Consider the following 21,730-nt stretch of genomic DNA (forward strand, 5'->3'; position numbering starts at 1 on the left):
GAGGCCGTAGCGGATAGGCCGGGGCAGCAGCGGGGAGGGCGTGGCGGACAGACCCGGGCAGGGCCGGGAATTAACTCGGGGGTGGTCTGACTCGAAGCTCAGCTCCTTCGCAGGGCGGGCTGCTAGCGCGGGCCTGGCTGAACACAGCGGCGCGCCGAGACCACGAGGCAACCAGGAGCGGCAGGGCCGCCGGCGGCGCGCTCCTCCGGCCTCCCGGGAGCCGCGCCGGTCGGAGTCCTCGGTCACCCGCGGCCCTCCTCCCTCTCAGCGTCCATCTGTCCGGAGGGCAGCCGGTGGACATGACCGATCCACCAGGAGCGCCGCCGCCGGCGCTCGCAGGCCGCGGGTGAAGAAGAAAGCACGTCCCCACTCGACCTGGAGCGAGAGGGTGACCCAGGCCGAGGAGGTGACCAGAGGCGAGGAAGTGAGTCGGGCGGAGGAGGTGGCCCCGACCCAGGAAATGGCGGCCGCCGGTCTTAGCGTGACCGTCACCCATGGTGAGTGCGGGGAGGACGGGTGGGCTTGTGCCGGGCTTTGATGGTCCGGCGGGGTCTGTGTGGGTTTGGCCACCAGTTCTCGGAAGCGTAGCTCCTTGTATTTGTCCTGGCGTCCCAAAGCAGATTCCTGGCTGCGTTCCTGAGGCTGGCTTTAGTCTAGGGCTTGTGTCAGCACTCCTTTCCATTTGGCCGGTGTATTTTGTCTCTGACATTTGTTGGATCCTCGATGTTGGAGCATATTCGAACATTGTGGACCTAGTTTGTGTGTGTGTGTGTGTGTGTGTGTGTGTGTGTGTGTGTGTGTGCTTGCAGTTATTGTATGTCTTTGTGTCAGGCTTGTATTTGGTCACGTTGTGCAGTGTGCCTGGGCACCTGTGTTTGTGATGAGTCTAAACTTCGTGCTTGCCGGGCTGTTCATTGTTTATTGAGTGCCCTAGGTGCCACACATCCACTGTTTGAGTAGACCATGAATCCAGTCATTACACTCTCCAGTGAGTCCGTGAGGTTTCCTCCTAACCACCTAGGGGAGGAAGAAATGTCTTGGAATCTGGAAACCAGGATTCTAGATCCTCCAGTTTTGAGTGACCTTGTGGATATCTCCTTTCTAGGCCTGTGGTTTCTTCTCTATAAAGTAGATTTGGTAACCCCTGCCCCCACCAACCTCATGGAATTGTTGGGAGAACTCAAGACTTGGTGTAATGCACTGGACACAGGCCACCTATTGAGTATCCACCTACTTGGAAAACAGTACTTGTGCTTCAAAAAAAAAAAAATTTCACTGCTGCTTGACTGTATTCATTTGTCTTTACGGATTACCACTTGTGGTGTACCTAGGTTTGTCTGGTGGAAGTCTTGGAAGAAACAGTTTCTTACACATTGCAGCAAGGGAGACAAAACAAGTACAATCCATAGTATAGGGCAGCTAGGCCACAAGCAGATAGCTTGTGAGGAAAAATGTGGGCTTTGGAATCAGCTGGATTTAAGGTCATAATCTTCTTCCGCTAGTTAAGTTGCCATAGGCAAGTGTTAATTGAATTGGCACTTATAGTTTGCTTGTCTATGAAATGAAGAATAATATGTAGTATCTACTTCATAGGATTTCTCTGAGGATTTAATAAGATAATGGATGAAATGAGTCTAGTACAGCCCCTTATCCATAAGTGTTTACAATATTAGCTATTGTTGAAGTTGTCAGTTCTTAAAATAGAGGGGAAAGAAATCCTGGAAGCAGATCATGGAAAGAAAGAAAGCAGATGGCAGAAGGCACTTTGGAGTGGCATATGAACTGGTCCTTCAAAGGTGGGTAAAATAAATGTGATAAAGTGCCGGCCTCTATTGTTTTATTTGAAAGAGATCAAGTGCTTTTCTTTGTGCCCAGGCAATGAAAAGCACGACCTTCATGTTACCGCTCAGCAGGGCAGAACTGAACCAATTGTCCAAGACCTGGCCCAGGCTGTTGAAGAGGCCACAGGGGTTCCATTGCCTTTTCAAAAGCTCATATTTAAGGGTAGGTATTTCTCTTCTAGCTTTGATCTCATATGGCTAAAGGAGATTTAAAACTACCTAACCCTATATAACGGTAACTCAGTTTTCAAACTGGGACTGTGTTTGATTGTTTATTCATTCATTCATTCAACAAATACTTACTGAGGACCTCCTTTGTACTAGATTTTTCAAGCACCTGGACAGGTATCAGATTTAAACTAGCATGATGGTAGAATTCTCATCATTTTTGATGTCTTCCCTGGCTAGGTTAGATCCTCTTTGCTCACATGCTATGCACTACCACTTCTGCATAATTTGTACTGAAATTTTCTTAGTTGGTAAACATCTGTTTCTCTGTTAGGATAACAAATTCCACAAGGGCAGAATAATGCTATGTTTCCAGTGCTTGGTGTTGTGCAGACTTGGAAAATTTTGAACAAACTTATCAGAATGTGGCAGGTCCATTGGATGATGTTGGTTTCCACTAGGACCCACCCCCTCCTCACCCCGGCTGCCTTCCTGTTCCCATAGGAATCCATTATTCTGATAATCTGATAGGGGCAGATTTATTGTACTGGATACTAGTCTTTATAAAGAATTTAATAATAGGGAGTATTTTATTTATATTTCATAGTGCGTCTCCTTTTATTTCTTTTTATTTATTTATTTTTCCCCCCATTAAGTTTATTGGTACATTTTAAGTATAAAATACATTTACATACATCATTGGGATCTTGTACCATTACATGAGTATCTTGGTTCTTATTTTTTTTCCCCTTCCCCTGCCCTCCCTTCACCCCCTCCACCCTTCCCTATTTGCAAAGATTTTGTTTCCATTTTTTTCCTTTTCTCATATTTTTTCTTACCTTTTTTTTCTTTTAAAAACCATTTTCTGGCTGGGGCAACATTCAGGAGGCTGAGACAGGAGGATCACTGCAAGTTAGAGGGCAGCCTGGGTTACATAATAAGTTCAAGGCCAATCTAGAATACATAGTGAGCCCTTGTCTCCAAAAACATTTTCTGAATTATAAAGGCAATAGAAATTCATATTCCAAAATAGAAGAAAATACAAAGAAGAAAATGTTCCTCTGGATAAAGCCCCTTATAACTTTTGTTTTGGCTTTGCTAAGGTTTGAACCCAGAGCCTTATGGATACTAGACAAGTGCTCTGCCAGGAACTAAATCCCTTAACCCCTACATTTTATAACATTTTTTTTTCTTATGACATTGGATCATCAGCACTCATTGTATGATTGAAATGTCCTGAAAAAATAAACTTTAATGCCTACAAAGTCTTCTGTTTTACAAATGTATGATTAATCAGCCCCCAATTTCTGAATATTTGGCTCTTTATAGTTCATCATTATAAGATTGTACTAAGCCAGGCATGGTGGAGCACACCTGTAATCTCAGCACTCTGGGAGGCTGAGGCAGGGAGGATTGAAGGTTGGAGCCCAGTATGGACAATTTAGCCATCTAGTGAGAGCCTATCAAAAAAAAAGAATTTTTTTTAAAAGGGCTGGGATGTAGCTTAGTATAAAGCTCTGTGGTCCATCCTTAGTACTGCAAAAAGAGAAAAAAAGATTGTGCTGTGTAATAGTTCCTGTGTAGGAACATGTTCAGTTATTTGTTTAGGATAAATATCTCAAGTGAAATTGTGTCAAGACACTTTCTAAAAAAGGTTTTACCAATTCATCCTCTTCTCTTTAATAAACACATTTGTCTGTCTCCTGTATCTTTGCTAAAATCTATTTTCTGTGCTGTACAGTTGTTATAGTTTGACATACTTTTCAGGAAAATCTCTGAAGGAAATGGAGATGCCATTGTCAGCACTTGGAATACAAAATGGTTGCCGAGTCATGTTAATTGGGGAAAAGGTAAATTACTTTTTCCACCTGAATTCCTCAGAATCAAATGACTCTTTTATACATGTTTCTATTTAGAAGGCCAAATTGGGGGCCCAGATTCTGCATTGGCAAACACTTCTTTAAACAAATAGTTTCTGGGGCCAGGAATTTAGCTCAGTGGTTCCGCTGCCTGCCTCGAAAGCGCAAAGTCCCGAGTTTGATCCCCGGTACCAAAAAAACCAAAAACAAATAGTTTCTGTTTGATGGAATTACCAATTTTGTTGTTCTGTTGTTTATACTTTCCTACTCCTGTTGATTTGGATTTTTGCCTAAGAATTAGGAGACATTGTGCTGCCTCAGTAACAGATACTGTGAGCCAGGTGTGGTGGTACATGCCTGTAATCCCAGCACTCTGGGTGGCTGAGGTAGGAAGATTGCAAGTTTGAGTCTAGCCTGGGACATTTTAGCAATTTAGTAGGACCTTATCTGAAAACAAAAAATGGAAAAGGATTGGAGAGCCTGTCTCCTTTTAACCACTATTTTTATTAAAATCTCCCCCGGGGGAAACCCTCGCTGATAGGAAAGATTCAGACTAAAGAACTGAGAGGGAAGACGATTCATTTGGTGACAGGTGAGGGCAGTGGCCCCTAAGGTGACCAGAAAGCATTGTGACACAGTAGCACAGCAGAGTTTGGAGCATATGAAGTTTCCTTATTTCAGTCCAGGTGGCTGAGTGGAGAGGGGGCAGAGATTAGCAAAATAGAAGAAAATCTAATCCAGACCTGAATTTGCCAGGAGACTGTGACTCAGGATTTGGCCACGAAGAAGAATAAACAACTGAGGCTAGTGTAACAAAGCAGAAAGTTTCTGGCCCTGGTTACCAGTTGTTTAGGTGAAAGAAGGCCACATATTGTAAATTTCTTGCTGTAGGGAGAATAGAGATGAACAGCAGAGCAGCAGAGACCATGGATTGGGTTTGGAGAAGCTATAAGACCTCCAGTTGCAGTTGTCCCAGAAAATATAGACACTGGTCTGAATTCCAGTCTGCTCTATATTGTTTGGGTTTGAACATCTGCAAAAGCCTCAGTAAGCCTCGGTTTGATCGTCTGTAAAACAGCATCTCTTTCCTGTTTGTTTTTTTTTTAATACAGGGGGGGAAAAAAAAAGATACAGGAAATATACTTAGGATAGTCCCTGGCATGTAGTATGTAGTGGGTGTTCAGTGGAAGTATGTATTCATTAAATACCAGGACTCTGGGAGGCCAAGGCAGGAGGATCGAAAGTTCAAGACCAGCCTGGGCAACTTAGCAAGACTCTGTCTTAAAATTAAAAAGGGGGGGGGGTTGTGCTGGTGATATAGCTCAGTGCGAAGGCCATGGGTTCAATCCCCAGTACCACCACCACCACCAAAAAAAAAATATTCTTCATTGTTATTATATTAAATAAGAGCATTCAATTGAAGTGTAGCATTTAGAAATTCCATTTAAAAGAATAGTTGAATTCTGCCTGTCTTGGCATTCTGGACTCCTCAGAGGTGTTCAGTGTAATCTGTTTGCTCTCCAGTCCCTAGACAGGCTGTTGATGAGCCTGGAGCTGAGGCTGAATCTGGCACTTAGATTGGCTCCAGTCTCTGAACCTAAGCTGTCATCATAAGAATGTTTATCTAGGGCCAGGGATTTAGCTTATTGGCTTTGCCTGCCTGCTGCATAAGCGCAAGGACCTGAGTTGGATCCCCAGTACCAAAAAAAAAGAATGTTTATCTAACACCTTCCTTCTGTGCAGACTAGGGTCTTTGTAGGTAGAAAACATTAATGTATAACCCTATGATTTGTTTTCCAAGCACAGAATACTTCTAGGTGAATGGTTTAGCCTAATTGTAGTCAGATTTTTTTTCCCATCAGAGGCTTCTGGTCTTGGTGATTATCAAGTTCATTTTATTCATCATTTTAGAGCAATCCAGAGGAAGAGGTTGAATTAAAGAAGTTGAAAAATTTGGAGAAGTCTGTGGAGAAGATAGCTGACCACTTGGAAGAGTTGAATAAAGAGCTTACTGGAATCCAGCAAGTAATGTGCTTCATGAACTTTGACTTTCTACCTTCTGTAATTTGTGGATATAATGTATAGTTATGAGGATAGACTCTACAGTCAGACTCCCTAGGTTCAGCTCCTGGTGTCTGTCTTTGTCTCTTTCTGTTTTCGTCTCAGTGCTGAGGATCAAATCCAGGGCCTTGCTCATACTGGGGAAGTTCTCTGCCACTGACTACATCCCCAACTCATGGTCTTTCTCTTACTATTGACAAGTTTGTCTTTATTTCAAGTTCTTCACCAGTAAAAAGGAATATTTAACACGTTCCTGCTGGCTTGAACCACCAGTGGTATATGCATGACTGTCCCATCGGGCAGCTTGTGCCACCTGATGGAACTGTCCAGTGCCACCCAATGGACAGTCATATATGTATTACCAGTAGTTTAGAGCCGCAGCCAAACATACAAATTAAGGCCCTGTAGTGAATCTGTTAATGTTATTTCCCTCTCAAGATTGTTTATTAGGGCTGGGGGAGTAGCTCAATGATACAGTGCTTGCCCACCACACTCAAGGCCCTGGTTTCAATCTCAGCGCTGGAAAAAAAAAAAGGTACTTTTAAAGTGTTGTCACTGTTATGTCAGACCCCAGCCAGCTTCCATTTGTGTTCGTAGGAGAGCATCTGCCATGTTAGAATCATGTAGTGTCTGAAATAGAACAGGTGGCTTCTTGCAGTCTAGGCTAGTGTATTGTGTTTAGGAAAGCAAAGAACATTTGTTGATTCATAAAAGATCTAAATTGAACTTGATTTTAGTGGGGTGTTGTAGGGGTGGAAGTCATCCTACTTGATTTCTCATATTAGAGACGAGTTACTAAAACCCAGTAAAGATTAGGAATAGCTCAAGACCATCTTTTCCTCCTTCATTTTATAACATTATGAGTGTGTTCTGTGTTTCCATTATGATGATGATTATATGGAAGTTTTAAATAAATATATTGGTACTAATACAGAAAATAAAAATTACTTATAAGGCACAAGCCAGTAAACCGCAGTCAGGATTCAAGTGCAAGCCTGTCAGACCTTAAAACCTGTGCTTTTACCTGCCTCTTGTGTGCAGGTGCATGCTTGGGACTGGGGGCATCATCAGAACCAGGCCTCAGGAAGCATTTGAAGTAAGATATACACCTCTAGCCTCATAGTGTTATTGGACTGGCCCAAGACCAGCCTTTCTGTTTTTCCCAAGAGATGAAGTTGTGGGTCTGATTTGTGCCCTGGCCTGCTAGGGCAGTGGTGGACTCAGGGTGTGATTACTTCATCAGTACTGTGGCATGGAGTTTTCTGTCAGACTTAAGGCACCCTTCCAGTAACACATTATTCCTCCACAGGGTTTTCTGGCCAAGGATTTGCAAGCTGAAGCTCTCTGCAAACTTGATAGGAGAGTAAAAGCCATGATTGAGCAGTTTATGAAGATCTTAGAGGAGATTGACACCATGGTAAATAAAATATGTAGCTCAGAAGAACTAGTTTTCCATGGCAATAGTTCAGTCAGTTTCACTCTTTCAGTAACACACTCCTGTTGCCTGAGCAAGCCCATCACTTGAGGATATTGAACATCTACCACTGTGTGCCAAACACCATGGTTGGTCCTGGATGAATACACAGAATAGTAGGCCAGTTCCTGATCTTTAGGAGCTTATAAGCCACTGACATGGGCTTTTGTCATATTTAAATTAAGTAAATAATGTAAATGAAATATAAAATATATAAAATATAAATGTTTGATTTTGTGTATGTATATACATATGTAAGAATGTATGTATGTATATAACTGAAATCTGTAGTTATGAAGTTGTGACTCAAGTGTTCCATGATCTCATGGTCAAAGAAACACAGGGCTTCATTTTTCCTGGCACTCAGGTGCCTAATGAGTCCACTGAGCTCATTTCCTATACAGAATTCTATCAGACCCAGATCTTGTGAGGCTGTTGAATCATTGACCCCAGGTTCTCTCTTATTTATTTATTTATTTATTTATTTATTTATTTATTTATTTATTTATTTTGGTACCGGGGATCAAACTTGGGACCTTGAGTTTGCGAGGCAGGTGGCAGCACCACTGAGCTAAATCTCCAGCCCCTCCCTAGGTTCTCTTTTACAGATGACAGTATTGATATCTTTAGCCCTATTCTTTATTCTTTTTATACCGGGGATCGAACTCTGCTTGCAAGGCAGGCGGCAGAACCACTGAGCTAAATCCCCGGCCCCCTATTCTTTATTCTTAAGGGTGAACTACTCTGGACTTGGGATCCTCTGGGCAGTGGTAGGGGTGTGTTATAAAAAAGAAACAAGTATTTTCCTGGGCACATGGTCTGGCCAGGGCATAGCATCCATACATAAGAAACAGTTAAAGAACAAAATGTGTTGCAGATCAGGTTTTTTCTTTTTTGTTTTTTGAGACAAGGTCTTACTATGTAGCCCAGGCTGGCCTCAAACTCAGCAGCGATCTCCTGCCTTAGCCTCCCGAGTGCTGGGATTACAGGTATGTACTACCACGCCTGGCCAGATCAGATTTTAATGGCCAGACATTGAGAACAAAGTTCCTTTTATGGGGTGAGAGCTATGGAAAGGGTCGTGTAAGTTACAGACCTAGAGAAGTGATTCCTAAAAATTCATTCACATCAGCAACCTATTTGGTATATTGTATGTGTTTCTGATATGTCTTATGTCATTGTCACTGAAGATTGTTTATATGCCAACTTTTTCTTCCATAGATCCTACCAGAAAATTTCAAAGACAGTAGGCTAAAAAGGAAGGGCTTGGTGAAAAAAGTTCAGGTGAGTTGTGTGATAGTACATGATAAACTGTAATGCATTAATTTATTGGTGTATGAGTTTATCTGTTCAAAGTAGGATAGTGTAGAAATGTGGTGTATGGCATGGAACTTTTTTTGGTTATTATTTATTTATCGACATGAACCCAGAGCACAGAGAAAAGTTGATTTCGTGTGCCTATAGTTACATTTAAATTTAAGCTATTTAAGAAGGAAGTTCACTGGCAAGCAGAGAGTGCTGACATTGTTCATGTTTGCAGTACCCCCTTTAGTTGTGTTGTTGTGGTACACTGTTCCTGGGGGAAGGCTCCCTTGTGTGTGACCCTTTTGGGCGTTATTGGCTTAGAATGGAATCAGAATCCCTAGCTCTATACTTCCTCTCCCTCACTTTCCTTACCTGGAACCCATACTGGGTACCATCCCCACCCATGCACAGCCTGTTTAGAGTCTCACCCACTGGTTCCAGAATGGCCAAGTGTAGGATGGGCAGTGGTTGGCTGGCTCTGGCAAGGCCCTCACTACCCTGTGTCTGTCTTTTAGGCATTCTTAGCTGAGTGTGATACAGTGGAGGAGAACATCTGCCAAGAGACCGAGCGGCTGCAGTCTACAAACTTGGCCCTTGCTGAGTGAGGTGCAGAGGAGAGAGGCTCTGCTGCCCTGAAGAGCAGCACCACCTCTCTCCCTTCTCTGGAATAGAAGCTCTCTGTGACTCCAGAGCTGCCAGAGGCAACCAGCCAAATGTCAATTTTCCTATTCCTATGCTGGTTCTCAATGAAAAAGTACTGTCTCTGCAACCTTAAGTAGAACTGCTCTCTGATTTCTTGTTCTGCCTTTGTGTAGCTGTGCTATCCAGCACCATTTTTTTCTGGACAGGGCCTCCCTGCGCATGTTTTACCAGCTCTTTTGACCTTCAGGTGCTTTCTGTGGGCTGGTTAGCACTAGTGTTCAGTTTATAGGGGATCCTGGTCTTTAGATGCATAAAAGCTTTCTTTTTTTTTTTTTCTTCCTGGTACCAGGGATTGAACTCAGGACCTTGCACTTGCACAGCAGGTGCAGTGTCACCGAGCTAAATCTCTGACCCCCATAAAGACTAACCTTGCAATCTCAGAGTCCTCATAGTTATAAAACCAGAGTCATCAGGAAGTTGCATCTAGTCGGGTGTTTCGCACACAGGTAATTCACAGTGTCTCTCTTGACCTAATTCTTTCTGTTCTGTGGATTTCTACCCACTACCATTGCTATTAAAAACCAGTTTGTGTGCTTGTCATCAAGCAGAAAAGTATTTTGGTTTTGATTGGTGAGGTATGAGAAAGAAAAGCTTTTTGTGCCTCTAGTCAGTTTATGTTAAATAAAGTTGAGAGATTGTGTGTGGTGGAACCCCTCTTAAACTGGTCAACTGCTGTTTCCCCATTCTTTAGTACAGTGCCCAGGAAATTGGACCTTTACCAGCCAGCCACTTGAGGACCATGTCATCTGGCAGAAAGGAATTCCCTGAAGTCCCAGGAATTTAGGACTGGTTGGATTAGACCTCAGATCAGCAGATGGTAGAGAGACAAGTGGGTGAGGCTTAGGGCCCCACCCAACCTTAATTTTAATAGTAGTTCACTATTTATCTGTTTGGTATATAATATCTGTGTGGGCTTGGGCTACAACAGTTTAAGGGAGGGTCTGCCACTGAACTACATCCTAAACCCTTTTATTTTTTGTTTTGAGACAGAGTCTTTCTAAGTTTCCAGGCTGGCCTCAAATTTGTAATCCTACCTCAGCTGCCCAAGTAGCTGGGATTACAGGCATGTGCCCCGTGCCTGGCTTGGCCACATTTTATCAGAAGGTATTTTGGGCCAGACACTGTTCGGAGTGTTCAGTGAAATATATATATGACTAATATATAATCTCCAGTGACTATACTAGTCATTTAATCCTCATATAAAGGAAGAAGTGGCACTGCTCCCTCTGGACTCTTGACAATCTGTCATTGGGAGATCCTCATTGTCATCCTCTTGCCTTCTCCAGTGCCACTGACCCCTACATGTCCCCATAATGCATGAGTGCATCTCCATCCTTGTTGGCTAGGCTGGTGCCCAGATTGGCAACACCTGCTGGGGGCTGTATTGTGTAAAACATGACATCCAGCCTGATGGCCAAGTGACAAGACCATTGAGGGAGGAGTTGACTCCTTTAACTAAACCTTCAGTAAGACTGGTGCTGGCAAACATGCCCATGGCAGTGTTTGTAGACCTGGTACCCACAGTCATCGATGAAGTGCACAGTGGTACCTACCACCAGCTCTTCCCCCTTAAGCAGCTCATCACAGGCAAGGAAGATGCTGCCAGTAACTATGCCTTGGGCACTACACTGTTGGCAAGCAGATCATTGACCTCGTCTTGGACTGAATTTGGACTGGCTTGCACTGGCTGACCAGTGCACAGGTCTACGGGCTTCTTGGTTTTCCATAGCTTTGGCAGGGAAGCTGGCCCTAGGTTCACCTCCCTGATGATGGAACATCTCTCCATTGACTATGGCAAGAAGGCCAAGCTGGAGTTCTCCATTTACCCACCCCCCAGATTTCCACAGCTGTAGTTGAGCCCTACAACTCCATCCTCACCACCCATGAGATCCCGTAGCACTCTTGATTGTGTCTTCACGGTAGACAAGGAGGCCATCTATGACATCTGCCGTAGAAACCTCGATGGTTTCAGGTTGGGTGCCCAACCTGAACCACCTTATGAGCTAGATTGTGTCTTCCATCACCACTTTCCTCAGATATGATGTAGCTCTGAATGTTGATCTGACAGAATTCTAGACCAACCTGGTGCCTGATCCCTGAACCCGCTTCCCTCTGATCACATATGCCCCTGCTGAGAAAGCTTGCTATGAGCAGATTTCTGTAGCAGAGCTCACCAATGCTTGCTTTGAGTCAATCCACCAGATGGTGAAATGTGACCCTTGCCATGGTAAATACCTGGCTTGCTACCTGCTGTACTGTGGTGACATGCTCCCCAAAGATGTCAGTGCTGCCATTGCCACCATCAAGTCTAAGCGCAGCATCCACTTTGTGGACTGGTGTCCCACTGGCTTCAAGGTTGGATAACTACCAGCCTCTCACCGTGGTGCTAGGTGGAGACCTGGTCAAGGTACAGCGGGCTGTATGCTTGCTGAGCAACACTACAGCCATTGCCGAGGCTTGGGTCCACCTGAACCACAAGTTTGATCTGATGTATGCCAAGTGTGCCTTTGTTCACTGGTATGTGGGTGAGGGGATTGAGGAAGGGGAGTTTTCTGAGGCCCGGGAGGACATGGCTGCCCTAGAGAAGGATTATGAAGAGATTGGAGCAGATAGTACTAATGGAGAGGAAGAGAGTGAAGAGTATTAATCTGTCTGGTGCAAGTTTACACTCCAGTGTCTTACACATTTTTTTATTCTGTTCTGTGGAATTGTTTGAGCTCTAAACTGTCAATAAAAATGTTTGCAGGGGCCCGGGGATTTAGCTCAGTGGTTCCGCAGCCTGCCTTGCAAGGGCAAGGTCCAGAGTTTGATCCTGGGTACCAAAACAAACCAACAACAACAACAAAAAATGTTTGCATTTAAAAAAATCATAAAGAGGGCTGGGGATTTAGCTCAGTGGCACTGAGCCTGCCTCGCAAGTGCAAGGTCCTGAGTTCAATCCTGGTACCACAAAAAAAAAAATGAAGAAGTGTAGGAAACAATTTTCATAGTTTGCTCAAGATGAGAGAAAAAGTGAGAAAGCTGTGACAAAGCTGGGGAGTTAAGTGTTAGAGCTCATTTTTTTTCCTTTGGCAGCACCAGGGATCAAACTCAGAACCTTGCACTTGCCAGTGAGCTAAATCCCAGGCCCCAGAGCTCAGGTTTTTAATCTCTACACTTCTTCCCAACTGATACAGGGTTGCAAGTGCTTTGTCTTACTCTTTTTTTCTTTTTTTTTTTAAGTCTTAATCTTTCTTCTCTCCCTTTTTCTCTCTCTTTATCCTCCATGTTGGTCTCTCCAGTTTCCTCTCTGGCTCTTACCCAGTTTATTCTACACAGAGCAGCCAGAGTGATCATAGAATATCATGTCAATCCCGTTTAGAAACCTCTAGTGATGCCCTGTGTCTCTTAGGATACAGATCAAAGTCCTTGCCCTCTACCATTTCCTATCTCATCTCAGTCCCTCTCCTGTTTGCTCCACTGCAGCCACACTAGTCTTTCGGGTTTTCAGGTGCTATGTGCTTTCTACTGCCCTAGGGTCGTTTGTGTGTGCCACTACCTCTGATTGGACAACTCTTACCATCTTCCTTCACCCCTACCCCTTTGCTAGATGATGCTTATTCATCCTTCAGAACATTACTTAAATGTCTCTCCATGGAGAAACCCCCACCTACTGTCTGAGACCACATGAGGATGCCTCAGTGGCATCCTCTTAAAGCTTTCCATAGCTTTTCTCTCACATTTGTCATAGTCTGATTTTTTTTCTTTTTTCTCCTGTGCTGCTGGGCATTGAACCCAGGGCTCATGCATGCTAGGCAAGCACTCTACCACAAAGCTATTCCTGGGCCCTGTGATACTTTACTTGTGAAATTATTTGATTAGTACAGAATTTGCCTTTAACATATAGACTGTAAAGTCCTTGGGTTAAGGATCTTCTTTATCTCATAAACAGCAATATTTCAATTATCTTATCTGGTATACAATAGGTCCTCAAGTATTTGGAGAGTGAATGAATATAGAATGTATTCACCAAGAGTGAAATTTCCATAGATGTACTGACAAAAGCTCCATCAGAACTGGAATTTACAGCACTGACAAGTGTCATATAAGGCCCCACAGCACACACTGCTGGGCGGTATGTGGAGCAGTGACTGGGGCCTGTGCACAGACCTGCTCATCCACATGCCTGGGACCAGGAAGAGAATACCCCTGTCAGTCAGACTTTCCTGGGGCGGATCAGTCTTACTGTGGGGAGAACAAATGGGACATGTGATCCTACAGATTTTGCAGAGCTGGAAGAATTTTCCTCTATTGTCTTTTTTTTTTTTTTGTACGGGGGATTGAACTTGGGTCCTTGTGCTTGTGAGGCAGTCTGTGGAATCACTGAGCTAAATCCGGCTCTCCATTGTCTTTTTAATCAGTAATTTCCATGTGTTCAAGGCACAGCTTCAAGGTTACTTCTGAGAAGCCCTTCATATGGTGTTCAGGACTCTAGTTGAAAGTACCATAAACCTAATCTTAAAGAGATTGTGTGAAATAGAAAATTTATAGACAGCGAAATGGCAGAGACTGAGGCAGACACCCAAAGGCTGATCACCAACCCACAGAACCTGAATGACATCTATGGGCCGCCCAGCAACTTCTTCAATTGTCGTGAGCAACCCACAGATGGTGGGGGTTGGCCTGGCCACTTCACCACCTATGAGATCAGGGTCAAGACAAATCTTCCTATTTTCAAGCTAGAGGAATCTACTGTTAGAAGAAGATACAGTGACTTTGAACGGCTACGAAGTGAATTAGAAAGAGAGAGCAAGGTTGTAGTTCCCTCGCTCCCTGGGAAAGCATTTTTGCATCAACTTCCTTTTAGAGGAGATGATGAAATATTTGATGACAATTTTATTGAGGAGAGGAAGCAGGGCTGGAGCAGTTTATAAACAAGGTTGCCGGTCATCCTCTGGCACAGAATGAATGTTGTCTTCACATGTTTATGAAATAAAAGGTAAAAGCTATATTCCATTTAATAAATAAGACATGCTTGAAATTTGGCAAGAGGCAAAAACGTGACCATTAATGATTCATATGCACCAGCGAAGACATTCTAACTATCCCTTAGCATGCCGCACAGAGACTGGCGTAACATGCCTTCAGTACAGTAACACTCATGTGCTCAGTTTTGTTTGGCAGTTGACAAGTTAATTTGGGTTAGTGAAAGTCTCTCATTCCAGCCTTTCTATGTAGACACCTCTTCCTTTCTGTTTTAATGTGGTATACACTATACCCTCACAAACCTTCCCGTATAATCTTCAGTGTTCTAACTAAAGTTTCTGACTTGGTCTCATTTGCACAGTTTTTGTGTCATGTTTGCTTCTTCGATCTGATTAACTAGAATATCTCTCCCCCCCTTAATGTGTAATGTCACGTGATCTAATTTATGTATAGGAGCACTACACTGTTCGTTTTCAGTGCTGCACACAAAAGGTACACACTTGTGTGCAAACTGTATTTTCCTTCCACCCTATCGTACCCTTCACATGGAAGATTAATGAGGGAAATCTTTGTATTCTATGTAAAAACAAAATAAAACATATACTAAAATCATTTGTCTAAAAATTTAAGTTGTTTTCAAATAAAAATCCATCGCTAATATGCAAAAAAAAAAAAGAAAATTTATGGGCAGGATATCCGGTTACCTCATGTCACTTTGGGAACCTTAGGGACAGCTGGGTTTCAGAAACTGAAACGTTTTGCAGAGTCGCTGTCCCTGTCTCATCTCTGCACATGTCCTTGCCAGTCAGTTTCTGCTTCTTCCACAGAATAGGAAGCATGGTTGCTGTGGTCTTCATGTAGTGCACCCTCCAGCTCCATGTGAGAGAAGAACTGCCTCTGCTTCCTTATTTCCAATTTGAGGAGCCCAGGGAAGACTTCTGGCCGGTCAGCAACGGCCAGGGCAGCATGGTTGCATACCCAGACATGACCTTGAGAAGCCCACGCTGAGGTTTTAGAATGGTTCACATCTATATAAGTGGGGAGTCAAGTGTTTCTTCCAGTGGACTGTCTGGCACATTGTTCAGGTTTAATTTTTGTGACTCCTTAGCATATGAGTAGAAGCTTGGGAGTGAAGGGTCACAAAGGAGATACTTGGGTGCTGTATGCCACTTGGGTATAAGAGGGGCTTCCCACTTTGGGTAAAGACTTTCACATGTCACCAATATCTGTTTTCTTCTCCAGTAAGTGAACTAGTTTTTAGTTTAATACAGATAAAGATGGTATTTCCCAATCTCCTTGCTCCAGCATGACCAAGAATTATTTTAGCCAATGGGATTTGAACAGAGTATATATATCTTACAAGTGTCTTCAAGGCTGGGTGGTATGTTGTTTCCTTCTCTCTGTGGTCTGGAATATAGATGTGACGGCTGGAATTGGAGCAGCTGCTTTAGACCTCGAGGTAGAAGGTGTTATGAGGATGGCAGAGTCACAATATAGGTGCATAGGTCCATGTTAGAGAAATTAATTTCTATTTGCTTTAGCCACTACTGTTTTAGTTTTATGTCTCTAGCAGCCAAACTTAATCCTACATCATTCATATGCAGGTAGGAAGCAGGTTTATCAATAGTGCTGATGGGCTTGTAGATGATCTAGTCCCTGTCATTTGTGAATCTATCAGCAACAGTTCCTTCTGGTGTTCTCATTTTAGTGGTCGCGGGAATGTTGGCTCCTTCCTTCCCTGCCTGCTTTCCTCTTTGATGTTGTATGTTTTCCCATATCATTCCCTACTTGTTCTACTCCCTGGGGCAGAAATCTGAGTTGTGTGAAACTGCTCCCACGTGGCCAGGCCTCTACACACACACTGTTACTTAGGGCTCCTCCTACAGGCTTTGGCCAAAAGACAGGATATTTGGCATATACCACGACTGTGGGTCTCATGGGATTTCTGGATGCTGTGGGTCCCCATGGGGCACTGTGTGAGTGCATGTGTGCCGTGTGTTCCTGGAGTTGTTCTAACGTCAATCAGCCAGTCGATGCTGACTTAGAAAGCAGTGGAGGGCTGGAAGTCTTGCTGTGCCAGGAGTTAGTTAACCCTAGATGCAGGGTTTCCAGGTGACAATCTGAGTGGCCAAGGGGTGAGGAGGGCACTCAAAGGGCTTTGAGAAGCTTTTGGTTTTGAATATTAAAGACCTAGTTCAATATTACAGTAAGCCATTCAACTGTGCTGTATACAACAGCCTGAATACCTGCTGGGCCTGTGTGAAGTCGCTGTGTTTAGCTGTGTGTGAATGCTCCGAGTGCTGGGACAGCCTAGCAGGAAGCCATGAAGGGCATGGGTGAGGCTGAACCATACACCCAGAGGACATTGATCTCATCCAGATTCTTGTCCTAATAGTGCAGGCCAGGGCGGGCAAGAGCACTGGGGGAAATGTTCTGGTGTCAGGGGATGACCTCTCAAATAGGCAGAAGATAACGGACCTCTGAGGGGACATGTGACAGGGTTGAGGAGGATCAGAAGGAAGGACGAGCTGCACATCAGATTCAGAGCAGGGCAGACAGTGCAAGATCTGCAACCACCTCCCAACTCCCCGAAGACACTGGTCCACATCCCCGATTGGGCTGATCTTTTATTTTACATCATATCTTCCTGCTCACTACTGTTCTTCAGCTTAAACCTTTATGGCTCAAGGCACTCCTTTGGGGTCAGCATTTTCCATCCTTTATGATCTGGATGTCTTTTTTGGTTTTTCTAGAATCATAGAAAACAAGGGTGAGGGCACCTCTGTTGGAACTGTCACATACCCTTCAAGGACCAGGCTCAGTCCATCCAGACACCCTGCTGAGCGCCCCCCCCCCCACCATGTATCAATGTAGTGTAAATCCTAGGCCAGTAGTGACAAACCTATGGGATGCATGCCAAAATGGGCTGTTTGTATAACTGAAAGTTCTAAAAGGTTTGCCATCACTGTCCTGGGGGTCTGTGGGTATATCCTTTATAACCTTTTCCTCTTACATACCCTCCCCCCGGGAGATTTTAACCACTGCTGCATGCTAATGACTGCTAGATCTGTCTCCAGCATCAACCCCTCCCAGCCTGTTCATGCAGCTGCCCATTGTACATCTGCATTGAAATATACCACAGGCTCAGCTGTCCACAAACATCACCCCCTAAAGCTGCTACTCAACTATCTCCATAATCCCCATCCTGACATAAGACACCACCAGCCACCCATAAATTAGAAAGCACCTGTAGATTAGAAAACACGCACATTGCTCTTGCCCCTTCCCTCCCCTCACCCTTCACATCCAGTCAGACACCAAGCCTGTCATTTCTACCCGCAATGTATCTTGGAACCATGTGTCCTTAATTATCATGATCTTTTTAAAAGCTAGCACAAAGCCCTGATCCTTCTTATATTTCCTCTAATACAAACCACATCTGTCTAGAGCTTTGCAGTTTCTCTTCCCCAATCTCATTTAACTCTAGACTGACTGAGGATTTTATTGGGAAATAAACAGATTAAGTAGATGACCTGATGAACTAAGGTCATGCTCTGGCCCTTCTCACCTCACTGGACTTGTTTACTGCCTCTGTCTCATTCTCCCTTAAACTACACTCTGGCATGTCCAACTTCTTATACTTTCCTTCATACAAATGTCCTTTCCCTCCTGGGCTCTTCCATATATGCTTTTTCTACTTGAAATTATCTTTCCTTCTTTTTTCTAGCTAATTTCTACCTATCCGTCCTGAGGGCTGAGCACAGGTATTAACCTCCTCCAGGCAGCCTTCCTTGCCTTGCCCCTGCCCTGCTCCCCTGGCACCCTGTTTGCTCTATCTGAGCCTTGAGCATTCTGTGCTGTAATTAGCTGCCATCAGCCTAGCTTCCCCCTCAGACCAACTGAGCTCCAGAAGGCAGATAATACTGTCTTATCTTACTGTGCTCTATTCTATCCTCAGTGGCTTGCACAGAGTCGGTGTTCAATAAATAATTGTTGGGTTGAGTAATGAAAGAACAAATGAAAGAGTCAGGGATTTAGCTCAGTGGTTCCGCCTCCTGCCTCACCAGCGCAAGGTCCCGAGTTTGATCCCCAGTACCAAAAAAAAGAACAAATGAAGTTATCTAGCCGAACAAAGAAAAGAATCCAGAATTTTCAAGGCATGGCACACACCAGTAATCCCAGCACTTGGGAGGCTGAGGCAGGAGGATTTTGAGTTCCAGGCTAGCCTGGGCTGCATAGGAAGACCCTGTCTCAAAAAAACAAATGAACAAACAAACCAAACAACAGGGTTTCTACTCCCACCAAAGTCTGGAACCTTATGCCTCCCTTAAATTACACTGAGGCTCATCCTGTTAGGGGTTAAGCTTGGATGACTCTTCTCAGGCCAAGTGTTTGTGAAAAAAGAAGCCAGTCAACTCTTGCTCCTTCCAGATTTGTATGCCTATCCAAACAAGGTGGGTAGCACTTACATACGGGTCAAGCAGAGATGGCATTCATTGTTGTATGTGACCCCATCAGTGCCACAGATGAGATTAGGTGTCTGGGGACAATTTGGAGGCTCTGCCATGTGCTCGCAGATGGGCTGTGGAACAGAGAAGAGGAGGGAGGGAACTCAGATTAAGAGGAGTGAGGAGGGATCCAGGGGCCCTTCTTGGAGCCTGAGAAGCAAGGACCAGCAGGATTCAAGAAGACTCTTTAAGTCCAGTGAATTTGAAACCAACCACTCAGGACCCCATAGTGTGTTTGCACCTGTGTGTATGTGACCGTATATGTATGCCTGTGGCTGGGTATGTGTATAAGTACCACCTATGTCTGCTGAGCCCGGGTATGTGAACATCCAGACGCGTGCTTGTGTATGTGTGTGTGGAGAGAGTTTGTGCCTGCAAGCTCCTGGGGACTGCTTCACACATTCCTCAGACAGTCTAACTAGAATTTCTTCTTTGGGTCCACCTGGGGACCCCAGGAGACAGAACCACTCTCATTCCCAGGAGGCCTCTCTCCCCAGGGACTCCTGAACTCACCCAGGCCTTTGTGATCTATCAGGCCCATGGCAGGAAGATGGAACAGTGTGGGAAGCCTGGAAAATTGAGGCAGGGAACTTACTTGAGGCTCAGTCTCAAAGGATTTCAGGCTGTGCTTGAGACTCAGAAATTGGTCAAGACAAGTTGGGGCCTAGGATGGGGATGGGGTGAGGGAGGCAGTGTGGTACAGCAGTGCAGGCCTGGGCTCTAGAGAGTCCTGCCAGACTAGCTGTGCAAACTTGGATGCACTCTTTCCATTCTCTGAACACCAGTTTCCTCATCTTTAAAAATTATTATAAACAATAGTGTTCCTCTCACATAGGATAGATTAAAATAATGAACAGTAAGTCTCCAACTTGTGAACATTCGAGTTGCAAACTTCCACAAATATGAACGGACCTTGCATTACCAACATTCATAGATGGAAACAAATTGTGGAAGTAGCTCACCTATCCGCTAGACATTATCACAGTTGTGCTGCTGTGTGCTTACTGTGCAGTGCTATAGTTACTAATCAGAGGAGGGAGGGTGGGTGGGAAAGGGTGGAGCTGTTGGATCATAAGCACTAGGAGATGAAGGGAAAGATGGAATTTCACTGACACCTGATGTTGATGACACAGCTTTTTTTGATGGATTCAATTCTGTCTACCCTCTTAAGAAACAATCCAGTGATGTCTGAGTAGTAGCTCTTATTTCTCATCATAGATGACTCTATCCTACCCTCCCTGCTCCAGTTGATAACTCTCTTCTTGTCAGTTCACTCCATGAAATCCCCTACATGTCAGTTGCTCCACTGTACCACAATTCTGAGGTAACTATAAAAGTAAAAATAGTTTATTTACAATATTTGTGTGTTTGTGTTTTAATGCTTTACATTGTATATTTGTGTCAAAGGTGTGTGTAAGATTCACTTTGTCTGACTTACGAATGAATCCAGCTTACAAACATTCTCCCAGAATGGAACTCGTTTGTAAGTTGGGGACTTACTGTATGTAACGTACTGTATTTGGCTCTTTATCTGCCGCCAGAATGGAACTGGGTTCTGACTGACTGATGGGGAATGTGTGGAGGCTGCTTCATGGGAAGGTGGCTTTGAGCCTTTGCATTCACCTATTTGAAGGGATGACTTGAGAGTCCCAAGGATGCCAGTGCCAGTACCACTGCCTTGGAATCACTAGGGACATCAGACCCAGGCAAGGTAGAATCAGGGTTCAGGCGCAACTTTTGTTTGCCTTCTCAGACTGAAGGGATGAATGATGGAGTGTGTTTTGGTGTTTGTGGTTTGAGGCTGGCATATGCCACGGGGTCATTCTGTACACCAGGGTCACCTCTTTGGCCTGAACACTGTGGCCTGTGTACTCTGCCTAAAGCAGAGAAAGTCCTGTGTCCTGCTGAGATAGAGGGGAGAGCTCAGAGAAGGGGCCTAGGAGACCACGGTGGGGCAGATCCCAAGGGCATTGAGACCAGGCTAGGACATTGGTGAGGGGGCTGGGCCTGCTCAGACTGAAGAGGTCATCTGGGGGACTTGAAGGTTCAGGAGGCCACTCTGGCTAATTTGGGGCCACTGAAGATATGTAAGCAAGAATGTGGAGAATAACAACCCTGGTTTCCTAGCATGGATTGAGAAGACTCCTTTTCAGAGTATCAGAATTGCAAGCAGCTGCCTTACCATTCTGGAGAAAGTGAGCTCTTCTGCTGACACTGTCACTTCTGAAAGATAAAAAGCAAGAATTAGGTGATGTTAGCTGGAAATGGTGGTGCACATCTGTGATCCTAGCTACTTGGGAGCTCAGGGAGAAGGATTCCGAGTTCGAGGGAAGGACTGAGATGTAGCTCAGCACCAGCTGGGTTCAGTCCTGGTATACAAAACAAAACAAAAACCATGTTGACTTTGGGTCCTGGTCCTGGGATCTGAGAACTGTTTCTCCTTGGGAGGATCTGGCCTGGCCACTACTCAATCTGGAAAGAGAGTGAGTCACCAGACAGTGGTGCTGCCAGAAAGTTGATATGAGTTTATGTGATCTTAGATTACATAAATAGAAACAGTCTAGAATTAGGGAGGTGACCATTCAGCCTGTTCTTCATTAGATCCCATTGGAATTTTTGTGTCCCATATGACAACAATGATAAAATAATAATAGTAATAATTCAGCAGTTACTACATGGCAGGCATTGAGAATACGGAATATGTGATTGTAAGTACTTTTCACACCTCTATTACTACTCAAAGGAAAGGAGGGAGACAGTAGCAGATGCTATCTGTGATCTGCAACCCAGAGCCCATTGCAGGACTGACAAATTCATTTCCCCAATGGCTAGGAGTGTTGATTACTC

General features: G+C 44.4%; 2 protein-coding genes and 2 pseudogenes across 7 annotated transcripts in view; 3 read left to right on the forward strand and 1 right to left on the reverse strand.

Annotated features, from left to right (window-relative positions):
• The first annotated feature begins 51 nt into the window (after positions 1-51).
• On the forward strand, positions 52-14,987 carry Bag1 (BAG cochaperone 1). 5 transcript variants are annotated; one of them, XR_015440033.1, is made up of 8 exons: positions 56-497; positions 1,876-2,004; positions 3,777-3,859; positions 5,780-5,893; positions 7,239-7,346; positions 8,310-8,392; positions 8,625-8,687; positions 9,224-9,954. XR_015440033.1 is itself a non-coding variant. In XM_087183785.1 (8 exons), exons 1-8 carry the CDS (start codon positions 461-463, stop codon positions 9,311-9,313), a joined length of 702 nt encoding a protein of 233 aa, XP_087039911.1. In that variant the 5' UTR covers positions 56-460; the 3' UTR covers positions 9,314-10,071. The 5 variants fall into 5 exon arrangements, 4 of the variants coding, with proteins under 4 accessions (XP_004838528.2, XP_087039911.1, XP_087039913.1 ...); XM_087183785.1 differs by having other exon boundaries at positions 8,315-8,392; positions 9,224-10,071; XM_004838471.3 differs by lacking the exon at positions 8,310-8,392 and having other exon boundaries at positions 52-497; positions 9,224-14,987.
• On the forward strand, positions 10,724-12,057 carry LOC101723405 (tubulin alpha-1C chain-like; annotated as a pseudogene).
• On the forward strand, positions 13,949-14,385 carry LOC147825858 (sorting nexin-3 pseudogene; annotated as a pseudogene).
• Spink4 (serine peptidase inhibitor Kazal type 4) overlaps positions 14,941-21,730 on the reverse strand; it is a 21,416-nt gene continuing 14,626 nt past the window's right edge. Inside the window, exons 2-4 of one of the 2 annotated variants that reach the window (XM_004838397.3) lie at positions 21,066-21,106; positions 18,845-18,957; positions 14,941-17,124 (exon numbers count right to left, since the gene is read on the reverse strand). In XM_004838397.3, the coding sequence (XP_004838454.1) occupies positions 17,079-17,124; positions 18,845-18,957; positions 21,066-21,106 (200 nt within the window). In that variant the 3' untranslated portion in view covers positions 14,941-17,078. The remainder of the gene's footprint in view (positions 17,125-18,844; positions 18,958-21,065; positions 21,107-21,730) is intronic. The other variant, XM_021252960.2, reaches the window with a different exon arrangement.

Source organism: Heterocephalus glaber, unplaced genomic scaffold (assembly GCF_053883595.1).
Source record: "Heterocephalus glaber isolate CG9 unplaced genomic scaffold, H.glaber_assembly_v1.0 deba00001481, whole genome shotgun sequence".
NCBI lineage: Eukaryota > Metazoa > Chordata > Mammalia > Rodentia > Bathyergidae > Heterocephalus > Heterocephalus glaber.

Excerpts from the sequence above, each read along its gene's own strand:
- Bag1 (XM_087183785.1), top strand. The coding sequence starts at position 461 with ATGGCGGCCGCCGGTCTTAGCGTGACCGTCACCCATG. Across the intron at positions 3,860-5,779 it reads TCATGTTAATTGGGGAAAAG|AGCAATCCAGAGGAAGAGGT; the intron begins GTAAATTACTTT and ends TCATCATTTTAG. Across the intron at positions 8,688-9,223 it reads GCTTGGTGAAAAAAGTTCAG|GCATTCTTAGCTGAGTGTGA; the intron begins GTGAGTTGTGTG and ends TCTGTCTTTTAG.